Source organism: Falco punctatus (assembly GCF_963210335.1).
Source record: "Falco punctatus genome assembly, chromosome: 1".
NCBI lineage: Eukaryota > Metazoa > Chordata > Aves > Falconiformes > Falconidae > Falco > Falco punctatus.
In genome coordinates this window covers 82,554,071-82,579,282 of record NC_137580.1, presented here as the reverse complement: position 1 = coordinate 82,579,282, position 25,212 = coordinate 82,554,071, and the positions used below count along the sequence as shown (strand labels likewise).

Here is a 25,212-nt window from a genome sequence, read left to right as displayed (position 1 = left end):
GCCCACTGTTGGTGCTAACTTTCTTTTTCCAGCACTGGAAGGAGGTTGGGACAGATGTATCAGCTGAGAAGCCTACTACAGCTCTTTCAGAGAGACTTAGAATGTAAATACATTAAAGGGTCACTAGGAAGGTTTGGTGCAGATGAGTCAAACCCTCTGCTATTTGAGACATGGAAAGATGTGAAGGGGAGATACCTCGTGTGCTTGTCTGGTGCAGAAGTGAGCTTGAGGCAAGTGGAGGGCTATGGTGTGGAATTGTTGGCTCGATTCAGTTGATTTGTTGAGATGGAATCTGAAAATAACATAGCTACCGAAGAGCAAAGACCTAGCCTAAAAGAAGTAAGGAGATTTCAGATCAGACGAGAAGCAGATGTATGTACTTGACATGAATATACAAGAAATGGAATAGAAAACCCATTAAGAAATCCTTGCAGTTATAAACAAGAGAATAGTCTCATCGTTAATAGCAGCAAGGAAAAAATCTAAATGTAATACTGTAGGTTTTTAGTTGTATCAGGAAGCATGTGCAGCCTGAAAGGCTTATGTTTCTGAGATTCATAGAATCATAGAATAGAATTATAGAATCATTTAGGTTAGGAAAGATCTTTAAGATCATGAAGTCCAACTATTAACCTAGGACTGCCAAGTCCTCCACTAAACTGAAGCACTGCATATATGCATTTTTTTAAACACTTCCAGGGATGGTGACTCCACTACCTCACTGGGCAGCCCGCTACAGTGTATGACAGCCCTTTCAGTTGAAAACATTTTTCCTAATATCCAATATAAACCTTCCCTGGCACAACTTGAGGCCATTTCCTCCTGTCCTGTCACTTGCTGTCTGGAAGAAGAGACCTACAATCTCCTTTCAGGTGGTTGCAGGGAGCAATAAGCCCCCCCCGAGCCTCCTTTTTCTCCAGGCTGAACACCCCGGTTCCCTCAGCCACCCCTGACAAGACTTGTGCTCCAGACCCCCCACCAGCCTCGCTGCCCGTCCCTGGACACGCTCCAGCACCTCCCTGTCCCTCTTGCAGCGAGGGGCCCAAACCTGAACACGGTACCTGAGGTGCGGCCTCACCAGTGCCGAGCGCAGGGGGACGGTCACTGCCCTTGCCCCGCTGGCCACACCGTTTCAGACACCAGCCAGGACGCTGCCGGCCTTCCTGGCCACCTGGGCACCCTGCTGGCTCCTGCCCAGCCGGCTGCCAGCCAGCACCCCCAGGCCCTTTCCCCCCAGGCCCTGCCCAGCCGCTCTCCCCCAGCCTGTAGCGCTGCGGGGGGTTGCTGTGACCCAAGGGCAGGGCCCGGCACTGAGCCTGGTGGAACCTCCTACAGTGGCCTCGGCCCATCGGTGCAGCCTGCCCAGACCCTCTGCAGAGCCTCCTGCCCTCAGGCCGACCAACACTCCCGCCCAGCTGGGGGACATCTGCAAACTGGCTGAGGCTGCGCTCCATCCCTTTATCGAGATTGTCAATAAAGCTATTCAACAGGCCTGGCCCCAGCACGGAGCCCTGGGGAGCACTGGCTGCCAGGTGGGTGTAACCCCAGTCACCACCACTCTTTGAGCTCAGCCATCCAGCCAGTTTTTAACCCAGCGTAAATTACACCTGTCTAAGCCATGAGCAGCTAGTTTCTCCAGAAGAATGCTGTAGGACATGGTGTCAAAGGCTTTAGTAAGATCCAGGCAGTCAACATCCACAGCCTTTCCCTCAGCTACTGGGTGGGTCACCTTGTCTTACAAGACCAGGTTCATCCAGCAGGACCTGCCTTTCATCAGCCCAGGCTGGCTGGGCCCGACCCCCCAGCTGTGCTGCACGTGCTGTGTGATGGCGCTCGGGGTGACCTGCTCCATCACCTTCCCCGGCACTGAGGTCAGGCTGACAGCCCTGGAGTTCCACGGATCCTCCTTCCTGCCCTTTTTGTAGATGGGGGTCACACTGGCTAACTTCCAGTCTTCTGGGACCTCCCCAGTTTGCCAGAGCTGTTGATAAATGACGGAGAGTGGCTTGGAGAGCTCTTCTGTCGGCTCCCTCAATGCCCTCGGGTGGATCCCATCTGGCCCCATAGATTTGTGTGTGTCCAAGCAGAGCAGCAGGTCGCTAACCATTTCCTCCTGGACTGTGGGGACTTCATTCTGCTCCTCATACCCGTCTTCCAGCTCAGGGGGCTGAGTACCCTCAAGGAACAACTGGTCTTGCTATTAAAGACTGAAGTAAAGAAAGCATTAAGTACCTCAGCTTTTTCCTCATCCTTTGTGGCAATGTTCTCCGTGCATCCAATAAAGGATGCAGATTATCCTTGGCCTTCCTTTTGCTTCTGATATATTCGTAAAAACGTTTTTTGTTATCTTCTACAGCAGTGGCCAGCCTGAGTTCTAGCTGAGCTTTCACCTCTCTAATCTCCATCCTTGCATGCATAACCTCACAAAATCCTTATAGACCTTATGAGATGCCTTGTGAAAATATGATTTCAAGTCCGTCTGCAGAGTGGAGTATGAAGCTCCTCTTTGATAAAAACAAACTAACCCCTGTGTGTAGGAATAGGGAGGCCAGTAGTAAATTGTATTTTTTTTAATTTGATAAACTGTATAAGATTTGAGTGCAATTTTGTATGGGCAGAGTTTAGTTTGGTGGTCAATATAGTTCAGGGAACCTTGTCTCTTTCCTGCCTTGGTGACTGTTAGAAGTATTGTTTCTTGCAAGGGCAGTATATATGAAGCAGTATCTCACGTTGAACAACTTTTCCCTGAGTTGGTACTTTGTAAGGGGCACAATTAATATTTCTGTTATACAGCCTTTGCTTTAGTAGTGAAGTTATACTTGGGTGAAGTATAAAAATAATTATGAATTCAGGAAACTGCTTCCATTTAAGTGCATTCTCTGACGTAAATCAACTTTGATTCTAATATGTTGGCTTTTATTGTGTAGCCCGTACTACATGAAACAAGGGCTGGATTTGCTTTATTCATTTTTTTTAAGGTGTACCTTGGTCTGAAAATACTTGTTTGGAAACTGTGTTTCTTGCTGTAGGACGCCTGATGGTCTCTGAGTCAAGCTCATTATATCTACCATGTACCATTCTATTCTTTAGCAACATAGATTTCTGTTGGATAATAATTCAAGTGATGTCAGCGGTATGTGGCAGCGTCTACAGAAACAGTTGGAGAGGAGCTATCAATGAAATGCTGTAACAAATGCTGTACACAAGTAAAGAAAATTAATAGGATCATATTTTGGTATCTGTATTGAAAGCTGAAAACTTTTGTTGCATAGCTACATTGTCAGATACGATTTTTTCCAGTTAGTCTTTTTCTTTTACTGTATTTAAATGTGTATTTCTTAAAACTCATATAAGAACTGCTTTTTTAAGAATGAAGGTAGAAGAACATAGCAGAATATAGAAGCCTGAAAAGAACCAATAAAAATGTTCAAGGCAAAATACTTCCCCCACCTTGTTTTGAAAAGCTTTTCTGATTAAGCTGCTTGTGGTCATTTTGAATCCTTTCTTAAGGCTGTTAGATTTTCACAGTACATATGTGATATTTTTTTAAGGTAATCCATTTTCAGGAAAAAATATTTATTAGTCTCAAAGTGCTTATGTAATTGTAGTAAGTGTAACTTCAGTTCTTAGAAATACTTCATCACTATGAATGACCCTTACTGACCATAATGCTTAAACACGCATAATTTTAAGGCATGGATATTAAACTCCACAATGCATAGGTATTAGAAGTGTTTTATGTGTCTTTCGGAGAAAAACTTGAAAGAGTTACTGACGTTTCACGTAGTTTCAAGTAGAGCAGTAAGGATGTTTCTATTTAAAATGCATGGATACCTTTAGCTAGAAAGTGTTTGAAAAATGGTATGGTTACCGTAAAAAAAATTGTGACTTTATTCTGTATGCTTTTGCAACCTGCCCTTTAATATGCTCAGGACTAAAGCAGGGAAGCCTCTGAAGAAAATCAGAAGTCACAGGTTCTGTCCTGAGGCATTACCTTTTGCATTTATAGATTGTTAAAGGATAATTTGGCTAGAGATGCTGTGATGCAGCTCAGCCTTCACTGTAAACCCTGTATTTGTTCATTCTGGTTTTAATTTTAAATTAAAATAATGAAAAACGAGGCTTTGCAATTTATTGAATCATCTTGATGACATTCTGAAGAACATTACAGTAATCAAACTCTTATTGACTGAAGATCAGGAAAGGTCTGAATGTAACAGGAAGCCAGGTCCTTATACATATGATAAGTTAGATAGCTTTAGAAATACTTGTAAAATTGTGGAACTGCAATTTGTTGAAGCAATTTCCTTACTTAATCTGAGAACCAATCAACTATTTTATTTTGGTTTTACAGGCACTTAAAGGTTTTGTTTACAATATCCAGTAACGGACTTTAAGTAACAAGTGAATGAGAAATTAAATTTTCAGGAAAATCAGTATAGATATATATGGTATATTTGGTACACGTATTTTGGATTTAAGACAGAAAATTCCATGCAAACTATAATCCATTTAAACCATAGTGCAATTCGAAAAAAACAAAACTGCTTTCTCAGCCTAAAAAGAAAATGGAGGAGTGGGCATGATGGGGAGAAGAATACAGAACAAAGTAGTTGTTACTGTGTTGTGTATAGATGCGTAGTGCTGATTCATCTTGAATGCTCCGAGCAATTCTTGTCATACCCTATCTAAGAAGTAGACTTGGAGAAGATTCAGAGAAGGGTAACAAGAAAGGTATGGAGTGGCTTTGTAGACAGAAGTCAGTCAACTAAGACTCTTACTTCTAGAAATGCCTGAGGGATGTTATATTTGGGATCTGTGAAGTTGTCAGCAGTATGGCCATGAACAATAATTGATGTATCTTCTGGTTGGTTTAAGGCCAAATTGGGAATGTTATAATTTATACAAACCCTACTTCTACTTTTTTCCTTACATAATGCAAGATGCTTTGCCTTAGAAGGGATTTTTGTCTAGCAGGATGACTACTCTTCTAGTCATTAGCCTTATGTTCTAGTTATTCTAACTTTTCTTCATTTTAATAATAAATTGCTGTGATTTAACCCCAGCTGGCAACTAAGTACCATGCAGCTGCTTGCTTACCCATAACACTGGGGTGGGGGTGGTATGGGGAAGAGAACTGGGAAAAAAGGTAAAACTTATGGGTTGCAGTAAGAACCCATATATATAATAATTGAAATACAAGAAAATAAAAGTAAGAATTGTAATGGAATGGTGAGAAAGGGAGAGGTGAATAAAACCCAAAAGAAAAAAAAAAATGTATTGCAAAATACAGTTGCTTACGACCCGCTGACTGATGCCCAGGTGCTCCCCAAGCAGTGATTGGCCGGCCCTGGTGAAACCCCCCCAGTTTATACACTGAGCACGATGGTCTGTGGCATGGAACTTGCCTTTGGCTGGTCTGGGTCAGCTGTCCTGGCTCTGCTCCCTCCCGGCTTCTCATGTCCTTCCTCACTGGCAGGGCACGGGAAAGGGAAAAGCCCTTGATACAGAGTAAGCACCGCTCAGCAGCAATGGGAACATCAGTGTGTTATCAACATTGCTCTCATGCTAAATCCAAAACACATCACTGTACCAGCTACTAAGAAGAAAATTAGTTCTATGCTGGACAAAGCCAGGACATAAATATATTTTGTGAATAGGCTTATGGTGGGTAAACATTACTGATTTAGTAGGAATAGAGAGAGAATCTACTACTTTCATGTTTTTTCATGAATTGAAAGTTTTGCCAGTGTGGTTTGATTCATGGAACAGTGTTGCATTAAAGCTGGCTCAGACCTGAACATCATGGCAGGAATAACATCTCCATAGTTACAATTAGGAGGGATATAATTGGAAAAGACTATAATAATTTCTGCTTGTCTCTTGAATGATTTTTTAAAAAATTATCATTTTATATGCCTTTCAGTATTTAATTTCAAAAAATAGTAATTAGAGGGAAATAACATAAACTGATTCATAGATTGTTAATCTGAGCAGCATTGGAGGAATGGAATACATAAGTATTGGTACAGAACTATGGTTCTGTTCTGCACTTTCTGATTCTGCTGATTCCGTTCTTCCTTGTTCAAAGCACACATTCCCATAACGATTTTACAAATAAAACATTATCAGTGAAATGCAGTTTAGGCTGTAACCATTTTTTTTCCCTTTTTTTTTTTTTTTTTTTTTTTTTCCTTTGCGGTAAAACTGTTGAAGTATTAAAACCCAGAGTGTACCCTTTCCTTTAAAGATGTGCATTTTGAAGTTGTACTTACGTGAATTTGGCAACTGTGCAGGACTCATATTTTCCCAGTAGTTCAGTTTTTATAAATTTAGGTTTCTTTATGGTGGTCTTGGTCGTCTTTTAGCAAGTGCTACGGAACTGCTTTATGCTGCAAGTCTGCAGTTTGTGAACCTTAATTTATGCAGACGTTAAATTGTTGGGTACAGTCTTTTAATGTTTTGTTCTAGAGAAGACAAGTTAAGTAACACATAATAAATATTTCTAGTATTTTTTCTGCTCCATCTATTATCTGAGGTGTGCAGATAAATTTATTTAATCTCAGCTATGAGTTTGTAATTTATTATCAAATTTCTTAAAATCTTGAAAGCAATTTATTTGGTTTTCCTTCTTGCAATTGCAGCATAATACAGCTGATGACATAATTGGGGTATTTTACGTTTAGGAAGACGATTTGTAGAAAATAGAGCTAATTAGACTTATTTAATGACAGTTCTTAAGTGGTGCAGTTGAAAACTACATAGCTTAATATGTACTTTTCTAAAATGCATGTATCATTCTTTAAAATGCAGTTATGTTTCATTGATGGTGACTTTGGAGCTTTGAATGGAAAATGTAATTTTAAGTTTTACAGTATCTTAGAACTTAAAGTACAGGAAAAATACTGTAACATTTTAAAAGCAATTTTAGAAACATTACCTATGTAAGTACTGTGAAAAGTACTTTTACTATTCTAAATGCTAGTAACACTGAATAACATTTTCACTAAATGAGTACAAATGGCCTCTGAATTATGCAGTTTTATTCTATATGAAGTGATTTGTCCCATTATGATGACTGTAATCTTTTTCTTATTTGTTTTTTACTGCTTGCCTTTTCTAGGAAGTAGAGGTTGGTATACATCTTCTGTCTTTCATGATTCTGTGAGTTTTTCATGTGTACATTGATTCCTTATATTTTACTAAATGTAGGTTGTTTCTCCCTCTCCAGGATGATTATTTTCGTACATGGAGTCCAAGTAAACCATTTGATCAAGGTAAGATTCTGCTACTAGTTATTTGTATGGGTAAAATTTAAGTATTTTAATTATTCCTGCTCTAGGGTACCTACAGAATTCATTGAATTTGTATCATTTTCTCCCTCTTTGACTAAGTCATTTAAAGAGGGCCACAAATTCAGCCTAATCATAATTTTATATCTGTGATTTTTGCAAACTTTTATTGATCAGAGGCAGAGATGGGAGCAATAGGAACCTCCAAAGTAGCTTGAAGTTTCTGCTCATACAAACAAGTTCATGGGGTTTGGGAGGTTTTGTTTTATTTATATATTTAAGTGAAGCTTAAGCACTGTTGTGTTTTCAGTAGGACATTTGAAAAAACCTGCCAGGCGTGCAATCTGATATTTGTCTTTTGCAGTTAAATACCCCTGTCACTAAAACGTTGAAAGTCTCTTTGTATCTGGCTGATAAAAGATCTAGAAAAACAGTTTTGGAAGTCTGTCATGTTCAAGTGATCTGTCTTGAGGCAAAATATAGATGGAGCTTTGAGAATGCTGAAGTACAACTATTTCAGGCTTAGAATAATTTAGGCAAACGCAGCAAATTTTCATATTAAACATTCCCTCCCCAGGCACTGGAACTTAATATTTACTGTCAATATAATCCACTTCATGCATGTTGTTTCAAAGTGTATGACTACTTTTATCAAGCTACTAAGAATCTTGACAGAAGAATTTTTTTTTAATTGCTACAAGATGCACTTCAGAGGCTTCGTCTTTTCTGATAATACCAATGGTACAAATGCAATGAAGAAACAGTGTAGGGGCCTGTGCACAAGAGACCAAGATAAAAATATGTTGCAAGAATAATGTTTAAAGAATTTTCTCCATAGTGGATACAGACTTTTAAGGGAAATTTATAATTAATTGTAGTTTATTGTCACCACATCTCTTAGAGATGAATTTTCCACCATGTTCTATGTCTTTGTCACTTTAATTCATGATTTAATTTAATTCAGGTAGTAAGCCTGTTAAAGGAAATGCCTTAATTTCTTAAATGAAGGCACCTGGCTTTTTTTTTTTCTCTCCCAAAAACTGGAAGAGAGTTAGGAGGAGGGGAAAAAAAGTCACATTTATGTTATCACTACTCTGTGAATTGTGGTGATTTTCCTCTGGTTTGGTGAAAATTTGTAAATGTTGATTTAGATCCATGGCAGCCTGAGTGTTTTACAAACTGCCAGTTTCTCAGACCATGATTCTCTCCTCATTATATGCTAGTACAATATGAAAAAGCACTTGACTTTACAAAAGGTTCCTTTCTTTTGGTGAAGTATGTCATCTAAGAAACAGGCTTATCACTTCACTAGAAAATACCTTTAGTCCATTCATTTTCTTCTTTGTTTTTCGATAGAGGGGCAGGGTCTGCACATATGTTTTTAGTATTAGAAATGAAATAGGTAATGCTTTAATGATTTATTGGTGGCAAAATCTTTTATGAGAAGACATTGAATTGAACGTGCTGTAAACTTTGGTCGTGGGTGGTTTTTCTTTTCTTCTTATCACATACTTGATAGATTTTGGTTTGTTTTGTTTGGGGTTTTTTTCCCGATTTTTTTTCCACCAGATTCACACTTTTACATGCTCTAGCTTGTTGCATTACTCTGAATTCTCTGGGGATCCTGATGCTAACGTTTGTAGAATAATTCTCTGAATTTGCAAACCACCAAACTATGAAAACATGTTAAAGTTATCTATCCTACATTGTTTGCAAAATCATTATGTATTGGGTAATGAATATTTTAAAAGCATGCCTACAGTGTTCAACTTTCTATTTCCGTAACCTTGTTTACTGAGAATTAACGTTGAAAAGTGAAATTTATTTGCTGATTAGTTTTATCTACATTTTACTGTGTCATTTATAACTGAAAAACAAATAATGCTAGTTGAAAACACTTTTGAATAATAAAAGGTACCTGAATTTCTATTTTTAAAAAATGTTCCCAGTGTCTTAATTTGTTAGTATGTTATTTAAAGAATATCAGGTCCTTTTACCTGCCAGTGCACTGCTTTTCTTTTTTCCTGCAATAACTGCTACAGTCTTTGTATTGAATTTAGCAATGTTATTGAATTGAGCAGTATGTCAAAAATTTACAGCTTCCCAAGAATTAGATGCTTTCTGGACTCTGACTGACATGCAGTATTCTTTTTCAGAAACTTGTATGCTGTTACTTCTTTGAAAGTCTGTAAATGACATTACTGACTAGGTCTGGGAGATAAGCTAAAAGATAGGTTTCCCAGTCAGTATCTTGGTCTCCATATTGGCAGTATTGGCTTCCTTTTACTTTTGGGTATAATGGGAAATGATTTTTTGAAACATAGCAAAATATTCCTGAGAATAAAATAGTACTATGGAAGAACAATATAGTTGTTCATACGTTCAGGCCTCTCTCATCAGAATGGAAAGGTGATCATGGGTGATGCTTTGTGGGAAGACCATTCATACTCTGAAGTGTGGCAGCCTTGCAAATGACAGTTCCTTAGGAGTGAATGTGATGTTTGTGATTTACTGAAATCAGGTCTTTTATGATTTCCTGTGTTTGCCAATAACAGACATACGGCAGTGACAATGTCTGCACTTTTTTCCCCCCTTTTATTATTTAATGGGATAGGAAAAAAGTGAGAGTTGGTAGAATATAAAAGCTTAAGTTTCAGGTGTAGATTTTGATAGTCTCAGGAAGTGTTGTTCCAAAGCTGTGCCATAAGTAAGTGCTGCATCGGTGCCATTCCACTCCAGTTGCGTACTGCTTCACTACTAAGTTTAAAACAAGGTTTAGATATTAATTAGCTTTTTACTCTCAGTAACCATATGTGTAGGCTGATGTATTTTTCATCTCTTTTTTTTTTTTTTCTTCTTTAACTAAAGTGATTATTCAAAACAATAAATAGGGACATCATGAATTGCTGACTGTGGAGCCCTGTGATTTGTTGGGGCTTGTTGCAAGCCAAGCTGGCTGTGTTAGGGAATGTTTACGAGGGTTTCCCCTTCAATCTTCTGTTACTGCCATTCTGGTTTATGCAGCAGCTACTCTCTCAAGTGAGAGCATTCCATTAAAAACATTATCCCAAATGAAAATGCGAAACTCCTAAGTGAAGTACAGATTTTTAAAATATAGAGATAAACTTGCAGTAAGGGACTAAGATTGCTCCATAAAGATGGTGTTTAGACAGGAGCAGTAACAACTTCACATGTCTGTTGTGGCAATGTTTGTAATAACACTGCTGAAAGGACAGGCAGGTAAGTTCTTTGAAGACATAAATAAATAATATCCTTAACTTACCTCTATCTGTGTTATATTTCTTTTCATTTTATTGTTTTTATCAATATTTGGCTTCTCAGAAACTTACCTATAAATCTGTGAAAGTATGGAATAAGCAAAGAATCTTCTTGGCATTAAAAGATTCGAAGTCCAAGTATACTAGACAGATTATTTTTTTCTGTTTATTATGAAAACAATGGATTATAGGAATCACCAGTGCTTTTACAGATATTTTTTTTTTTCCTTTGCTGATTTAAATTACAGCAACTTTACGTGGTGAATTTATAAATAGATATTTATTTGGAAGCTTTAAAATCTATATATGAACAAAATATGAAGACCTTTAAACTGCATAAACCCCAGCTAACTACATGAAATAGAAGTGGTGGTGGAAAATTTAGCTTTATGCCTGTGTTTTCAAATTGTTACTTGCCATTTAAAAAAACCCCAAACCTCAATCTCTATTACACCCCTTTGTCTTTTAGGCTGTGGTATAGGTATGTGGTACACATGTAACTCCTTGTTGATACCACTAGTAGTCAGGCAAATATATTCTCATTATTTAAGTTTATTATTTTGTGTGTCCATATTCTGCTCAAAATCAGTAATATATGGGGACATTTTTCAAATTATTTTCAGCCAACACCCATATTTATTTGCAGGTAGTATTTTTGAGGAACCAGTGCTTGCCATGTAGGCATATCTTTGAGGTCTACACATAGTTACTATTTTTGAAAGATTTATATGAGTTTTAAAGCCTTTTCTAAGATTGTCATAGATTTACTGTTTATGGATAATATATTTTTTCAAAATGCATCTATAATCTGAATCCGATTCTTAATACTGGTATTTTGTAATATTTGAAAAGTCAGTGGTCCAGCAAATCAATAGTCTTGCATATGATAATAAAATGAATGTCTTAATATTGTCTTAAATTCACTCTTCTATACTTTGATGAATTTTGAAAGGCATTCTTATGGTAATATGATAAAGTATGTCAAAATTGCTCAGATAGATAGATCTGTGTAATTCCACTGGTATATTAGTAAGAGTGGTTGTATGGAATTATAGGTCCAAGCATTCCAGGAGGTTAACCCTTACCATAAATAAGTATGCTGATACTTACTTCTGGGCTGCAGAGTCTAAGTTACTTTAAAAGATGGAAAAACACTATGATTTCCAAAAGATGTAAAAATACTATGGTTTCCATTGCAACCTGCCAACGCCATTCCTTAAAGCAACATCTGACATTTGTCCAAAGAGTGCTTGTTGCCATGGAACTTGTTTGCTTATATGCATCTAAGATAGAAAAACATATTTAAATAACTGTTTTGACTGTATATGATACCTAGATATACATACACATATAAATGTTCATGTAGTTCCATAAATATCACAATGGAAGTTCTTAATGAACAATCACGTGGGGCAGACGTTGGAATAAATGTGAATGTTCTGTTGTAATTAGTTACTGCTAAAAGGCAGGTTTTGATCTTACAGTAGTTTTAGAAACAACCTGTTTTGTGTCTTGGACTGTTCCAAGTTGAATATTTTAGTAGCTTTAGTGTATGTTTTATCATTGTTTCCTCAAATTATATAAAAAAACCCCAACCAAACAAAAAAAAAGCAAAAAACCCAACTTAAACTTTTTCTTCACATACCACTTTCACATCAGATAAAAATATACAGGATACTTTTGGTACATTTTATTTTTACATTAAGATGATAGCGGAGCTTGGAGTGTGTAGCTATTAAATAAAATTGCATACACAAAACCACTGGTGTAATTTTTTAAAGCGGAAAGGATGTTTTCCTTTGCTCAATAGAAATACCTTGGAGGAACAGTGGAGTATTTTCATGTAATGGAAAAAATATGAAATGACATTTCCATGGAGGATGAACACCCTGAAGGTATAGTTGGTTTGTAGATATATTTTTAACATTTCTTGTAGACCATTCCACTGGACTGTTTTTCGCTTTTATAGCATTGGGTTATATTAGATGTCTGTTTACGGTACAAATATTGTGGATACCATTTTACAGCAGAAATAGATTTTGAAACAATTTCAAACACATTTTAATTGAGTCTGTCTTTTACCTTTTTATGTTTCATCTACCTAGTTCTGTAATAATCTGGGTAAATAAGGATATGCAAATACATGCAAACACATCTCTATAATTTGTGAATGTATTTCTGTACTGTGAACTGAAACCATTTAGAGGCATATTCAATAAAATCATTTGATTCACTCATTTGCAAGCCCTGGGAAGTCATAAAGGAATTTTAATGAAGATCTATTAGTTGAAGGTGGTTAAAACAGTCATGTAGACTTAACTTTGCCACATTTGATATGTATGCTCATGATCTCGTTTTTATAGCAAAACTATTGATGTTTTTAAACTAGAAATATATATCCATCACTTTCAAGATAAATTGCAGTACTGTGCAATTAAAATGTATCACTTTAAACATAGTTTAGTCTTGATAGTAAATAAGCACAAAATATTTTTAACAGCTCGGCAGTTCTGTTCTTTTTGAAATGCATAGTGTCCTACAAAGGCACCATGCCTTTATCTGAGCCAACATTTTGATCTGGTGAACAGTTTAACCAGCTTCAGGTCTTTAGGTATGTTTAGGGATTCTGTTCCCCAAGAAAATTCACTACATCTTGTGTGAAACAGATTCCCACTGTTTTTAGTTTCAGCCTTGCCTGAAAAGATCTTTTGTAGATTTCTGAGGAACACTTTAATGGTGCCTTTTCTTCATTATCTGGTGCTGTGCTTTAGTGGCTATTTTATTATTTCTCTTTCATAATATTTTCTGCTGTGGTAACACCATGAAAGTCCCTTGTCCTTTACAGTTCACAGTCCTGGCTCCTGACTCAGGTTCACTGGGTAGTACACATCTGCTTTTCTAGTTGTGGATCTCAAATTGTTTCAGTATTTATTTATGCAGAATAATTGAATGGATTCTAAATTCTTAGAGCTATGTTAAGAAAGACTGTATAAAGGATTTTTACTGGGGCTAAACCTAGCCCATAACATGAGATTTTGCTTGCCTTCAGTAGCAGGTTAACCCCTTGTTCCTGCTTCCCTGCCATCCTTGCTTTATGCCCTGATGTTAGGTCAGTAGAGTTACCAAATCTTGAATTATCATAAGATAAATGAAAAATATTATTTTTTTGTTTGTTTGTTTTAACCTGGCTAGACCATGGATTCAGGTAGCCATTCAAACCAGCAAGTAGTTATGTCAGAAAAGTAGGAATGTAGCACAGGGCTACAGTGACGGGCTAGAGGCCGCGCACCAGAGCTGCTAAAGCTGGCAATGCTGAGCGAAGGGTGTGGGGGGACTGTTTCTTTTCACTTCACAAACCTGCTACAGTTTAGTGCTGCAAATGTCTTTAAGTCTTCCTACTTCTGTCTACTGTGCTGGGATGTCCCAGCTAACTGTTTTGAGTCATGGGGGCCATCAGTTCCTGAGGAATATGTGCCAGACGAAGTTGTGGTGTGTGCTATGACTGCTGCTTCTTTACAGGCTCACCTAATGAACGGCCTAGTGAGCTTTCTTATGTTTGCCACAGGAATTTAATAAGAAAGCTCGTAAAATAGCTAATAGAGGAGTTATTAAGAATATGAAGTCTGAAATCACGCGTTATTGTTTAGTGGTGAGGGAAAAAGAAATTGCTTAATAAATCTTTTTAAAAACACTAACCAAAGAAAGAATGCAAAGAACAAAAAAAGCTATACGTAGTTTTTCATGAACTTGACTAGAAGAATGACAGTTCTTAAAGTACACTTTACATCTTAAAAGTTGCCTTTTTGACCCATTTTTATCTGACCTCCTCATATTTAAAAAACTGTTTCCTTATTTAAGTTGTTTTCTTAACCAAAATGTTTCTTGTTTGTTTCTGTATTCCTGTTTATCTCTAGTTGACATATACATAACTCTTTCTTAATTTTTAATTTACAGCATGTAAAGAACATACATCCCAGGACAAATAAGTTGCAGTATGGCATTGGCATGTAAAATTCCTTTTAGTAACCTCTGTGGTGTTCTTGTATTTTGATGGATAGCACTGTGAGAGAATGATAGGATTTCAGGATTATGCCTGAAGTTCTTATGTAATTAACATAAATTGTGCTCTTATTTATCATTTGTGAAACTTAAAAATACACTTGACCTCACATGCCAGAATGTGCATGGCCAGCAGAAAAAAAAAAAAAAAAAATTGGACCTTGAATATATTAGATTTTAGAACCAGTGAGATGGACTAAAGGACAGATCCAGAAGTTTGTGGGGTTTTTTGTTTGGTTGGTGTGTGTGTGTGTGTTTTGTTGTGTTTTTTTTTTTTTTTTTTGTTTTTTTTTTTTTTTTTTTTTTTTTTTTAACCAGAGAGAGAACTTTAAATGTTTTAAATAAGAATAGAAAAGAAAGGATGCATATACTTCCTTTACTCTGCTTTTATATACTATGTAATATGCAGTTAAGTATATTCAGGCTTTGGTTTTTATATAGCTAGGTCTTATCTTAAATTAAACTTTCTCCCTGTAAGTCATCTTCAAGTCACAGATATTAAACTTCACATTTCATTCATAAAAATGTGTTCATGCATGGAAACAAATGGATTGCCTCATGTATTGAAACATAGACTGTGAGATGTATAGGTACAGCCATAAAAATTTCAAAGCAGGACTTAGCCAAGACTGCAAAAAATATTTGTAGGTCAGATAAAAAAAAATAATACTAGTAGTATAAAAATATTGTGGTAGTAATAAACCCAGGTTGTTAGTAAAATGTTTGCTGGTACTTACTAAACACTTTTCTGTATTTGTCTGCTAATACAAAAAATACGTCTAAGCTGTCAAATTGTTCTATTGAGTCAAGGTGCCTTTTGGAGGAAAGGCCAGTTTGCCTGTGGAATGCCCGCCCTGAAGTATTACATGCCCTGCCGCTCTGTTTTCACATCACTTGGTTTCTTAGCACCGGTGTTCTTTCCATCTTGGCCACATACAGGGAATAAACAACTTCTTCCTTCTCTGTGCTATGCCAGGTTTTGATAGCTATGAGTCAGGACACAGAGGCTTACTCAAAAGTGACTGAAATTCTGAATTTATTACAAGGTAGTAGCTGCAGAACACCTGTAGTTTTGCCTGTATTTCTAAACTACAGGGTCCTCTCAGTCTGGAGAAGTGCTTAATGCAAAAAAAACCCTAGCAATTCAAGAGAAACCGTGGAAAGAACATTACAAAGTGAATTTTTAATAGAGGAGGTCCAATTTCTTTCATTTATAGTCTTAGAGAAGATAAATTCTTATGGTTTGATTTTGCTTTTTTTGCTAATGGCCACTTAAATCTACTTGAAACTTCTACAGGTTTAGAATATTTGTGGTTGCTAGGTCATAACAGTGGAATTATCTTTTAAGTATTACAAAACTGAGGCATTTGAGGTTTGCCTTTAATTTCAGTATTTTAAGCTCAAAGAACTTTTCATAGGTGGTTTGTCTGAGCCAGGATGTATACAGAAGCCTAACTGACTAAAATTAATGTGCTCTGTAGATTGTGATGCAAGATGTGATTTCAACTTCTATGACTTCTTTACAGAATGTATTTTATGTGGACATCTTAATTCAGTTTTGTCACAGATACATTTCCTGATTGTTTCTGTTCTGCTAGGCTTTTTCAAAATACATGTATATGTATATTGGTGATGTATTGCATACTGTATGTGAGTAGTCTATTGGATTGTTTCAGCTGGTTTAAAAAATTTAAAAGCTGAAGTGAATTACAGTAAAAAAAAAAATCTGATTAAAATGCTCTCTTTAATTTCACATAAAAATACATAATTAAATATAGAAATTGACCAGTTCTCCAAGAGACTGGAATAATTAAAATACTTCATATAGCATGTTGTTTTGCAACGTTGGTCTTGGCATGTGAGATAATGGGTGGAAGAAGTTTCAAGAAGATGTCTTTCTGTGGTTACAGGTATGCCCCAGTTGTCTGAGTTGGAGAGTCAAGAAGTCTGACGCAGCCAGAATGTCTCAAAGTTATGATTTAATGTGTTTAGGAAACGATAATAATGCTTAACTGTTTGCTAGTGATACATTACTACTGTGAAGTTTGAGTAGTCTTTAGGTGTTATTCTTTTTGCTAAATTAAGGAAGTGGACATTGTGATTTCTTTTTTTAAGTGCTTCATTAAGCTGCTGGAATCTTAAAGGATGCCAGCCAAGTATGCATGTGTATTTCTACTAGTCATAACTGTTTTGTATATTTTTGCAGAATATTTGAGAATTTCTTATTACATATAAAAGAACATGGATATAATTGTATTAATTTTGTTGTCAATTCCACCAATTTAAGTCCAAAGTGGCTCTGTTCTTTGGCATTTTAAATAAACAGGATCTTTTCCAAATTTGTAAAGATATAAGTAAACATGGCATTTGACTTTTACTTTGTGGACTTTCTTATTTACATCAACTTTTGACTTACGAGTAAGCTATTCTTGCATAAACTTTCAAGGAATAGCCAAAAGAGAGAACACAAAATTAGGGGAATGTTTTTGAAGCAGAGCTCACAGATTTTTTGAGGGAAATTTTTCTTAAAATTTAGAAATTGCAAACCCATTACTCCTAGACATTGATTAAAGAAAAAATGCAGTCACTTGAGTCTGTGGGTCTGGGAAGACTGTCAAAAGTAACTAGGGACTTTGGAGTGCCATACCTCTTGAGAACCAAAAGAGGTTTTCCTTTGATTTGGTTTTATTTTTGGTTGGTGTCTTTTTGTTTTGTGTTTTAAATCATATTACTAATCATAGGTGTAGGCTGCTCAAATGTCTTTTGAAAGTCTGAAGGTAATCACTCAATGTTTGAGAAATATGCAGTTGGTAACTGCTCTTAATATCTTCATATGAAAGTGTTAGATTACATATTTTCCCTGCTCACTCAGCCACATTCACACTCTTGCTGGAAACCCGAGGAAATAAATAGAATTAAATATAACCTTTGTTCAGGTAAAAACTCTTGATAGGAAAGCTACAGCCTATGGTAGTGTAATATCTGTTATTTTTTAAAGATTTCAAATGAGAGTTTAATAGTAAATATATCAAAATATTTAATAAGCATTAGTATATGAAGAGTTGCAACATCTTTGTTTCGTACATGAGGAATCTAAAGCCCGTTGCTTACTGCAGTGCTGGAAGATGGTGGAGTGCATCTCTGGATGTTGCTAAGCACGCAGTTTGAATTTGAGATGAAGTGTGTAGGCCAGAAAGGTGGAACCTGGGCATAAGTTGTCCCAAGCGATTGCATTTTTGGTGATTTTAGAGATGTAGAAAATAAAAAATTTAGAAGAAAATTACGAGGTCCTTAAATGATATACTGGTTATTTGGCAGTCAGCAGTAAACAGTTCTGTTTAAAAAAAATAAAGTGGGACGCAGATGCTTACTAGCTGTTTTATATACATTTAGTCATGCAGGTACAGGCACCCACAGAGGAAGAATAGAGACTACTAGCTTTTATTTTTTTAAGTAATTACTTGAACTTACATTAACAGTACCCAGAATAGCAGGTACATATTATGAGTAAGTATAAATGCATTTTTATGTACATTTTTTTGAAACTGTAATTGCATCAGTGAGCAAAAGGGAAATATGGCAGTACTTTATTTTGTGTGTCTGATGGTTCTAACTCAGTGTTAGGTGCTTCTCTGCTTATGAGAACTTTATCTAGTATAACTGCAACCATCGCAGGGCAACTTGACACTCGGTGCTAATGTACCAGAGCTTAGTAACATAAAATGCTAGGAACAGTGATGCATCTGAACAAAAGCCTGATAAGAGGCTTTATGTAATTGTTCCTGATCCATCATTATGGAGACTTCTGAGCACATGTAAGAGTAGGTATTTCTTGGGTAGAAGCAACTTCCATGCACAGAGCCACTTAATTGTTGAAGCATTTGCTCACAAGTTAGAAGCCAGACTTCTAGACCATCCACAACATTCAGGGGTTTGAATCGAAACTCCTAATTACTTGCTTGGCCACCTACAGAAAAACCCTCTCTCCACCCTTCTTACTGAAGCTGTAGATCCATGTGGCCTGATGGAACAAATATACAAGAAGATTCCCCTTGTGAATGTCCAGCTGTAGCTACCCATTCTGTTTTTCATATTATATAGCTAATCTTAAATCACATATACAGTCCCTGGGAGAAGAACCAAAAATTTGAGATTCTTCTTTTTCGGAACATATGCATCATGTTACTGAGGTAGGCTGTTTCTTGTTTATTCTCTCATTTTTATTCATGAATCTCAGACTGTTAGCTGCACGATGATTCATTTCCTTGTTGGAGTTACAAGGTGTTTATTCTCAGTAGGCATGTTGCATAGCAGGGCATGGATGTCTTGCTGTGCATCCACAGCAATGTGGATGCAAGTCATCTATGGCTGAAGAGGGTCTGTATGTATGGATGCAAATTTTGGATGCCAATCGCTACAATTTAGGCAAAAAATAACCAGTCACTGTTAACTGTAATTAAACATTTGTCTGGATTCTATGTTAGCTGGCAATATCAGTTGAGCATTTATGTGCTTCACCCTACTGTTTCTGGAAACTGGTGCTGGGATTCTGCTTGTCCTTCTAGACATAGCATGTTACTCAGTAAGAAATTCTGCTTTAGGAGGTGAGAGATCACAGTCTTTCAAAATGGAGAAAAAAAGGAAAGGCACTAATGCTCTTTAGGTATCTTCAGGAATTGTGTGGTCTATCAAAGTAGGCAATATGAGTCGTTCCCTTCTAGCTGTCTGTTTGCCTAGCGTTGTAACCTAGGCATATGACCTAATTATTATTTTAGTTAAAACTTTTTAGAAAATTTATATTTTCTCCCCCATTCTCAAATGTGAAACCTTTGTAGGCAAAGAAGTCAGACCTGCCTTTTAGACTAGAGTTATTAAACCACTCATGGGATACTCAAAACATAGCTTAAGTTTTGGTAAGTGTAGTAAAGCAAAATGTCTAGCTGCTTCTTATTTTGCCCATCAGAAATGAATCACAAACTTTAGAGGAGGAGAATTTAAGTCTGAAAACTTCATCCTTAACCTTTTCCCCCCTTTCATTTTACTGGGAATGGAAAATTAGGAACATGTCAGAATGCACTCAGAAGATTGGGAAATAATGGTAATCTACTGTTATTCTGCCACAGAGCTCCTGTTAACAGGGTTCCTGTGTTATGGCTTGCTAATATTGATTTCCTATTATATTCCCAATAAAAATGATGTTCTGGCTACTGTCAGTTTCCAGGAGTGCGAATTGTAAAATAATTTACAGAAGAGATGATGGGAAGCTTTGTTAAATTGCTTTTCTAAATTTGAATTATAAATAAATAGATCAATTAGTAATAATTGAACACATTTTTGAATATTGATTGCTTCCTTAACATGTGAGAGTAACAAACCCATATCTATCTGTAAAATTCACCAGGTGATCCTGATTCTGTTCCATAATTTCTCAGCAGAGAGCAAATTATTTTTCGCTTACAATATAAGTTCTTAGAGAAATAGCAGATGTTACAAAGTACTTTATATTTTTGTAATGCTTTTTGTGACAATGATATTTTTCTGCTTGTTGAAATTTAATGAACGCATTTGATATTGTTTTAGGCAGAGGTGTGGACAGATGTAAAGCAGGCATGTAGGCAAATAACCTATAGCAAGCACACTGTTCTGAATATTAGGAGCTAAATAAAGATGAATATTATCAAGTTAACAAAGCTAAAATCAGATCTGCATCTTTAGAAGCTGGTTTTATCTGACTTCCTAGGAAGTCAGCTGATACATTATAGCCACTAATAAATGATTCCTGGCAAGCCTTAAATAAACACATTGCTTAAATCTAAAGTTTCCTCACCAGAGTGGAAACTGTCACCTATTTTTAATGACAATATAATCATGCTGTACAAGCTACATTTTTCACTGCAGTTATGGAAACAAAAAAGCCTCTAGCCTTTGATAATTGTAAAGATATTTTAGTAAATGTGAATTGAGTAAAAAATCAAATTGATATCTCTTTCATGCTGAAGAAAATAGCTCTGAGGGGTATATAAGTGGCTCCACAGTGGGATTTTGACACTTGTGATGTTTTTGGTGTCAACATTGCACTGTTTCATAGCTGCTTATTTTAGCAGAAATGGAAAAGGGTATGTGGTGTTGTCAGTGCGAGTCTACATACTCTAAGTGAGCTGGGGTACAGCAGGCATGTCTTGCTAGGGGTTGCTAGAAGATGCGGTGAAGAACTGAAGACTCAATGCCATATATTTTCTGAGTTAACGAGCTATATGCTTATATGAAATCAATGGTACTTTTTCTGGAATAAATCTATGCATTTTCATAGTAGTTTAAGATATTTAGGATTACTCCATGTAGAGACTGGACATAGTCAGAGGTGTCCCTGCATTGTAAGGGAATCCAGTTCTCACTCAGCATGAAAAACTTCAGACTATGGTTTTGGAAAATGTTTTTATTGTGGCTTAGTCTTCATTTTCCATGAACATTGTCCATTTGTGTGATTTAAGTATGAAGTAAAACAGGTTTTTTTTAAAAAAAAAGACGAGCTGTTTCCACGCTTTCATAAATACCTAAATTTTTTAGTCCTTTCAAAGCTGGGAAAATCACTGATGCAATCTGTAAGCTTACCGTTGTCAAACGGCGGGTTAAAAATAAAAAAAATGTGAGATTGTGCAAAATAGTTTAATAAAATTTAGATCCTGCATGCTTCGTAGTAGAGGGTTGTTTACAGCATGTGCTATTGAAAGAAAAAAGAGAAAGACTTGCACTGCATTTCAGTTTCTACTTAATTTCTTTCTGTATTTTATCATCTGGCTTGCTAAACTACAGTGTCAGTCCAGGCAGACATTGACCCTTCAGGTAGTTGACTCATGTGGGACAATTGCTGGGGGGGGGGGGGGGGGCGGGGCGGGGGCAGGGAATTAGACAAAACGGACCTAACAGAAGCATAGTATTACAGAAAAAAAGACTTCTGTAGGGGGTTCCTAGGTGACAGAATAGTCCAGCAGGTCACTGAGTGATAATGGGCGTTAATGTCGATGGCAAGACCATGAGCGTTGAATATGCCTTTGAATTTAAAGATGGTTTTGTAATTTTGGCAACCACAGCTCTGCTGGCTTACTCACTCTGCTTACATAGTAGCCACTGTACTAGTGCAATGCCATAGCCATTCTTGCTGTGTAACAAATGTATGTGACATACATCTGAGGTGATCATGCATGGCATGATAGCCACCGAGTCAGCAAACCATGGAAGGTTACATTGGTACTGTAAGGTTTGGATATACTCTGGAACAGTTAGCTACGTTTATGATTAAGGATTTCCTTTTCTTAAGCTGTTAGATTTGCTTCACAGAAAATTCTTGGAAGAGAAAAATGGAGGGAACACAGCTGGGTCTGATACAACACAGGGCCAGGAAGGGGTTGCCTTGCAGATATTCTGTTCTCTTGCACAACTCATTTCTAACGTTAGGTTCTCACCAATGAACACCTGTCATTACCTTTCATTTAAAAGGTGCAATTTGTGAATGAGTGCTGCAAAGAAATAAGTGTTTTAACACAGAATTCTAAACAATCTGGTTTATCTTTGATGGCAAAAGCCTGTTAAATACATAAGGAACCTAATGAAGCATCAATACTCAATACAATTCTCACAATCTCTTTTTTCTTCCCAATGGTTTTCTTTTAGAGAGTGCTGCCAAAATCCAGCACTTCTTTCTGTCATCACTTATGTGTTCAAAGCCAATTTATTTGATTTCCTAGTTATATCTCTTGGAGTTTCATTGATTGTTTGGTGGGTGGTTTTTTTTTGTGTGTGTGTTTGTCTTAAATGAACTCTTCAACTCTGGCCCCTGGTGTTCTAGGGGTAAAGTCATTCTGATTCCAGCAATAACTAGATGTCTTCCCTAGTTTGATACCCATCTTTATGTTTTTATAAAGTCAAAGTGTGATAATACCATCTCTCAGTTGTAAAGTTGGCTTCTGTCTGTAACATTAGTGAGCATAAGACCTTTTTGTCAAATTTTGGTGGAATTGTCAAAACACACCTTCAGAGTCCCAGGAACCAGGGAAAAGAAAGAAACATTTCAATGGGAATGGAAAGTTACGTGATATCCTCCCATCACCCCTTTTTCTGAAATACATTTTCTGCTTGATATTGAACACAGCATCCTTATGTGATTCCAGGTTTCTCTCGCTCATGTATTTTTATTCCATTACCCTATTCAGTTTTGAAAAAACAGTTACCTGAAGATATGCCAATATTACATTCTGATATTGCTACCTTAAGTGTCTCCATCAGGGAGCATTCTGGGAAGAAGTGCTTGCACCAGTATGGATTGAGAGCAGCCCTGAGGAGAAAGGCTTAGGAGTGCTTGTGGACAAGAAACTCAGTGTGACCCGGCAATGTGCACTTGCAGCCCAGAAAGCCAATCGTATCCTGAGCTGCATCAGAAGAAGCGTTGTCTGCAGGTCAAAGGAGGTGATTCTCCCCCTCTACTTGACTCTCGTGAGACCCCACCTCTGGAGTACTGCGTTCAGCTCTGGAACCCCCGACAAAAGAGGGACATGGACCTGTTGGAGCAAGCCCAGAGGAGGCCACAAAGCTGATCAGATGGCTGGAGCACCTCTCCTGTGAAGACGGGCTGAGAGAGTTGGGGGTGTTCAGCCTGGAGAAGAGAAGGCTCCGGGGAGACCTTACAGCAGCCTCCCAGTACCAAAAAGGAGGGTAGTAAGGAAGGTGGAGAGGGACTTTTTACAGGGGCCTGCAGTGATAGGACAAGGGGGAATGGCTTTCAGCTGACAGATGGTAAGATGGTGGATTTTGGTTACTTATTAGGAAGAAATCCTTCCCCGTGAGGGCGGTGAGGCGCTGGCCCAGTGTAAGAGTCTGTCTAAAGAGAACAATATTGTCTCAACATTGCCAACAGAGACCTGTTGGAGATGGAATGTGGTCCTCATGGACACCAAGACACAAAGACCCCGGGAAAGAGAACCGCACAGTACGAGGAGTACTATGCCACTCCCTGCAACCTGGGACTGAATGGAACAACTACACCCTGGAAGGAAACGGCATGGTATGAGGAGTACTATGCCGTTCCCTGCCACCTGGGATTGAATAAGGCCACATAACAGCTGTCCAGAAGATGGATCACAACTGTGGTCATAACGACAAACCAGAAAACAATACAAGAACACGCCTCCTGGTCTGAAGCTACCCGCCTCTGGGGCAAGATAACCTGGCTTGAGAAGGCGGAGACTGGCAGAAGTCCATGGACCAGAGGAGGAGCAAGGTGTGTTGCTTGGCATAAAAAGATGCCTTCTTAGCAACTGAACTTTGGAGATCTTCCCCACCAAGGATCACGACGATTGGAAGGACCGGCGGGACGTTGCCTGTACATGGGACCATAGAGACGCTTTGGACCCGTGGTGGTAGCTGTAATCCTCTTTCCAATTCTTTTTACTTTATCTTTTCTTTACTTTCTGTCTTTCTACCTATCGCATGCCGCTTTACGGGCAAACAATAAAATTGTGCTGTTTGATTGAAGCATAACCCCTTGGCGTAGTCGCCATGATTTTTTGCGCTTCGAGATCATAGTTAACGAACCATCACGAGTCCACTGAGTGGACCGTGACACCCAGGCTGCCCAGAGCAGCTGTGGGTGCCCCATCACTGGCAGGGCTCAGGACCAGGCTGGATGGAGCTTTGAGTGACCTGGTCTAGTAGAAGGTGTCCCTGCCTGTGGCGGGGGGGCTGGAACTGTGTGATCTTTAAGGTCCCTTTTCACCCAAACCATTCTGTGATTCTGTGATTAAGTGATAATCTGCTCATGTTTACTGGGGGCTGGCATTACGTTCTGCCTGACTTTAAACACAGAAAGTATTTGATATGGAGTTGAAGATCTAAAGTATATTGGAGAAGGGTACTGAATGTGATCTCATTAATTTTGACTTCAACTCTGTTATCCTACTTCAGTCATTTTTTTGCTGCATTTGCTTCCACCTTGTTTAGGGTTGTTGTAATCAGACTTACTCTGGATGACTCCTTGTGGTTTTATGGCTGGTTTTCTGTCGAAATAAAAATACCCGGAAGAGGAATACACCTTTGCATATGTCTTATGCAGTAATTAACAAAATATTTCTTTTCTGACTGCATTGATTTATTATTATATTAATGATTCTATCAATTTTATGCTTTGCTGGTAATATAATGTATATATTATGCACAACTGAATATATTGTTAAGAAGGAAATAAAAATGAGAAAGTCACTGCTTAGACTGTATTTAATCATACTTAGCACTACAAAGTCATGTGTCAAAAATGCAATTAATGATCAGTCTGGTTCTTGTTGCCTGGGTACATGGTTAGTCAGCCTTATGTTAATATCATGTGGCAGTTCAAGTAGAGGTGTGGTTAAAACTTTACTTTTGATTGTGAAGAACACAAGAAACATAACTTTCAGAAAATATGTATACATATATATTATAAGCAAACATGAAAAATGGGGAAAGCATTTCTGAAATATGAATGAAGACTGGACAGTAATATGCTAAAGTGAAGAACACAGGAAAACTGAATTCTAATTTTTCATAGCTTTCTT

The 25,212-nt window shown here is 37.4% G+C and overlaps 1 protein-coding gene across 2 annotated transcripts in view; it reads left to right on the top strand.

The window, feature by feature from the left end:
* The window catches only part of SPOCK3 (SPARC (osteonectin), cwcv and kazal like domains proteoglycan 3), a 237,720-nt gene that overhangs the window by 84,871 nt on the left and 127,637 nt on the right, over positions 1-25,212 (top strand). Inside the window, exon 3 of one of the 2 annotated variants that reach the window (XM_080371193.1) lies at positions 7,232-7,277. The exons of the other annotated variant lie outside the window; for it this stretch is intronic. Coding sequence (XP_080227319.1) covers positions 7,232-7,277 — 46 coding nt within the window. The remainder of the gene's footprint in view (positions 1-7,231; positions 7,278-25,212) is intronic. 2 annotated transcript variants of the gene reach the window in all.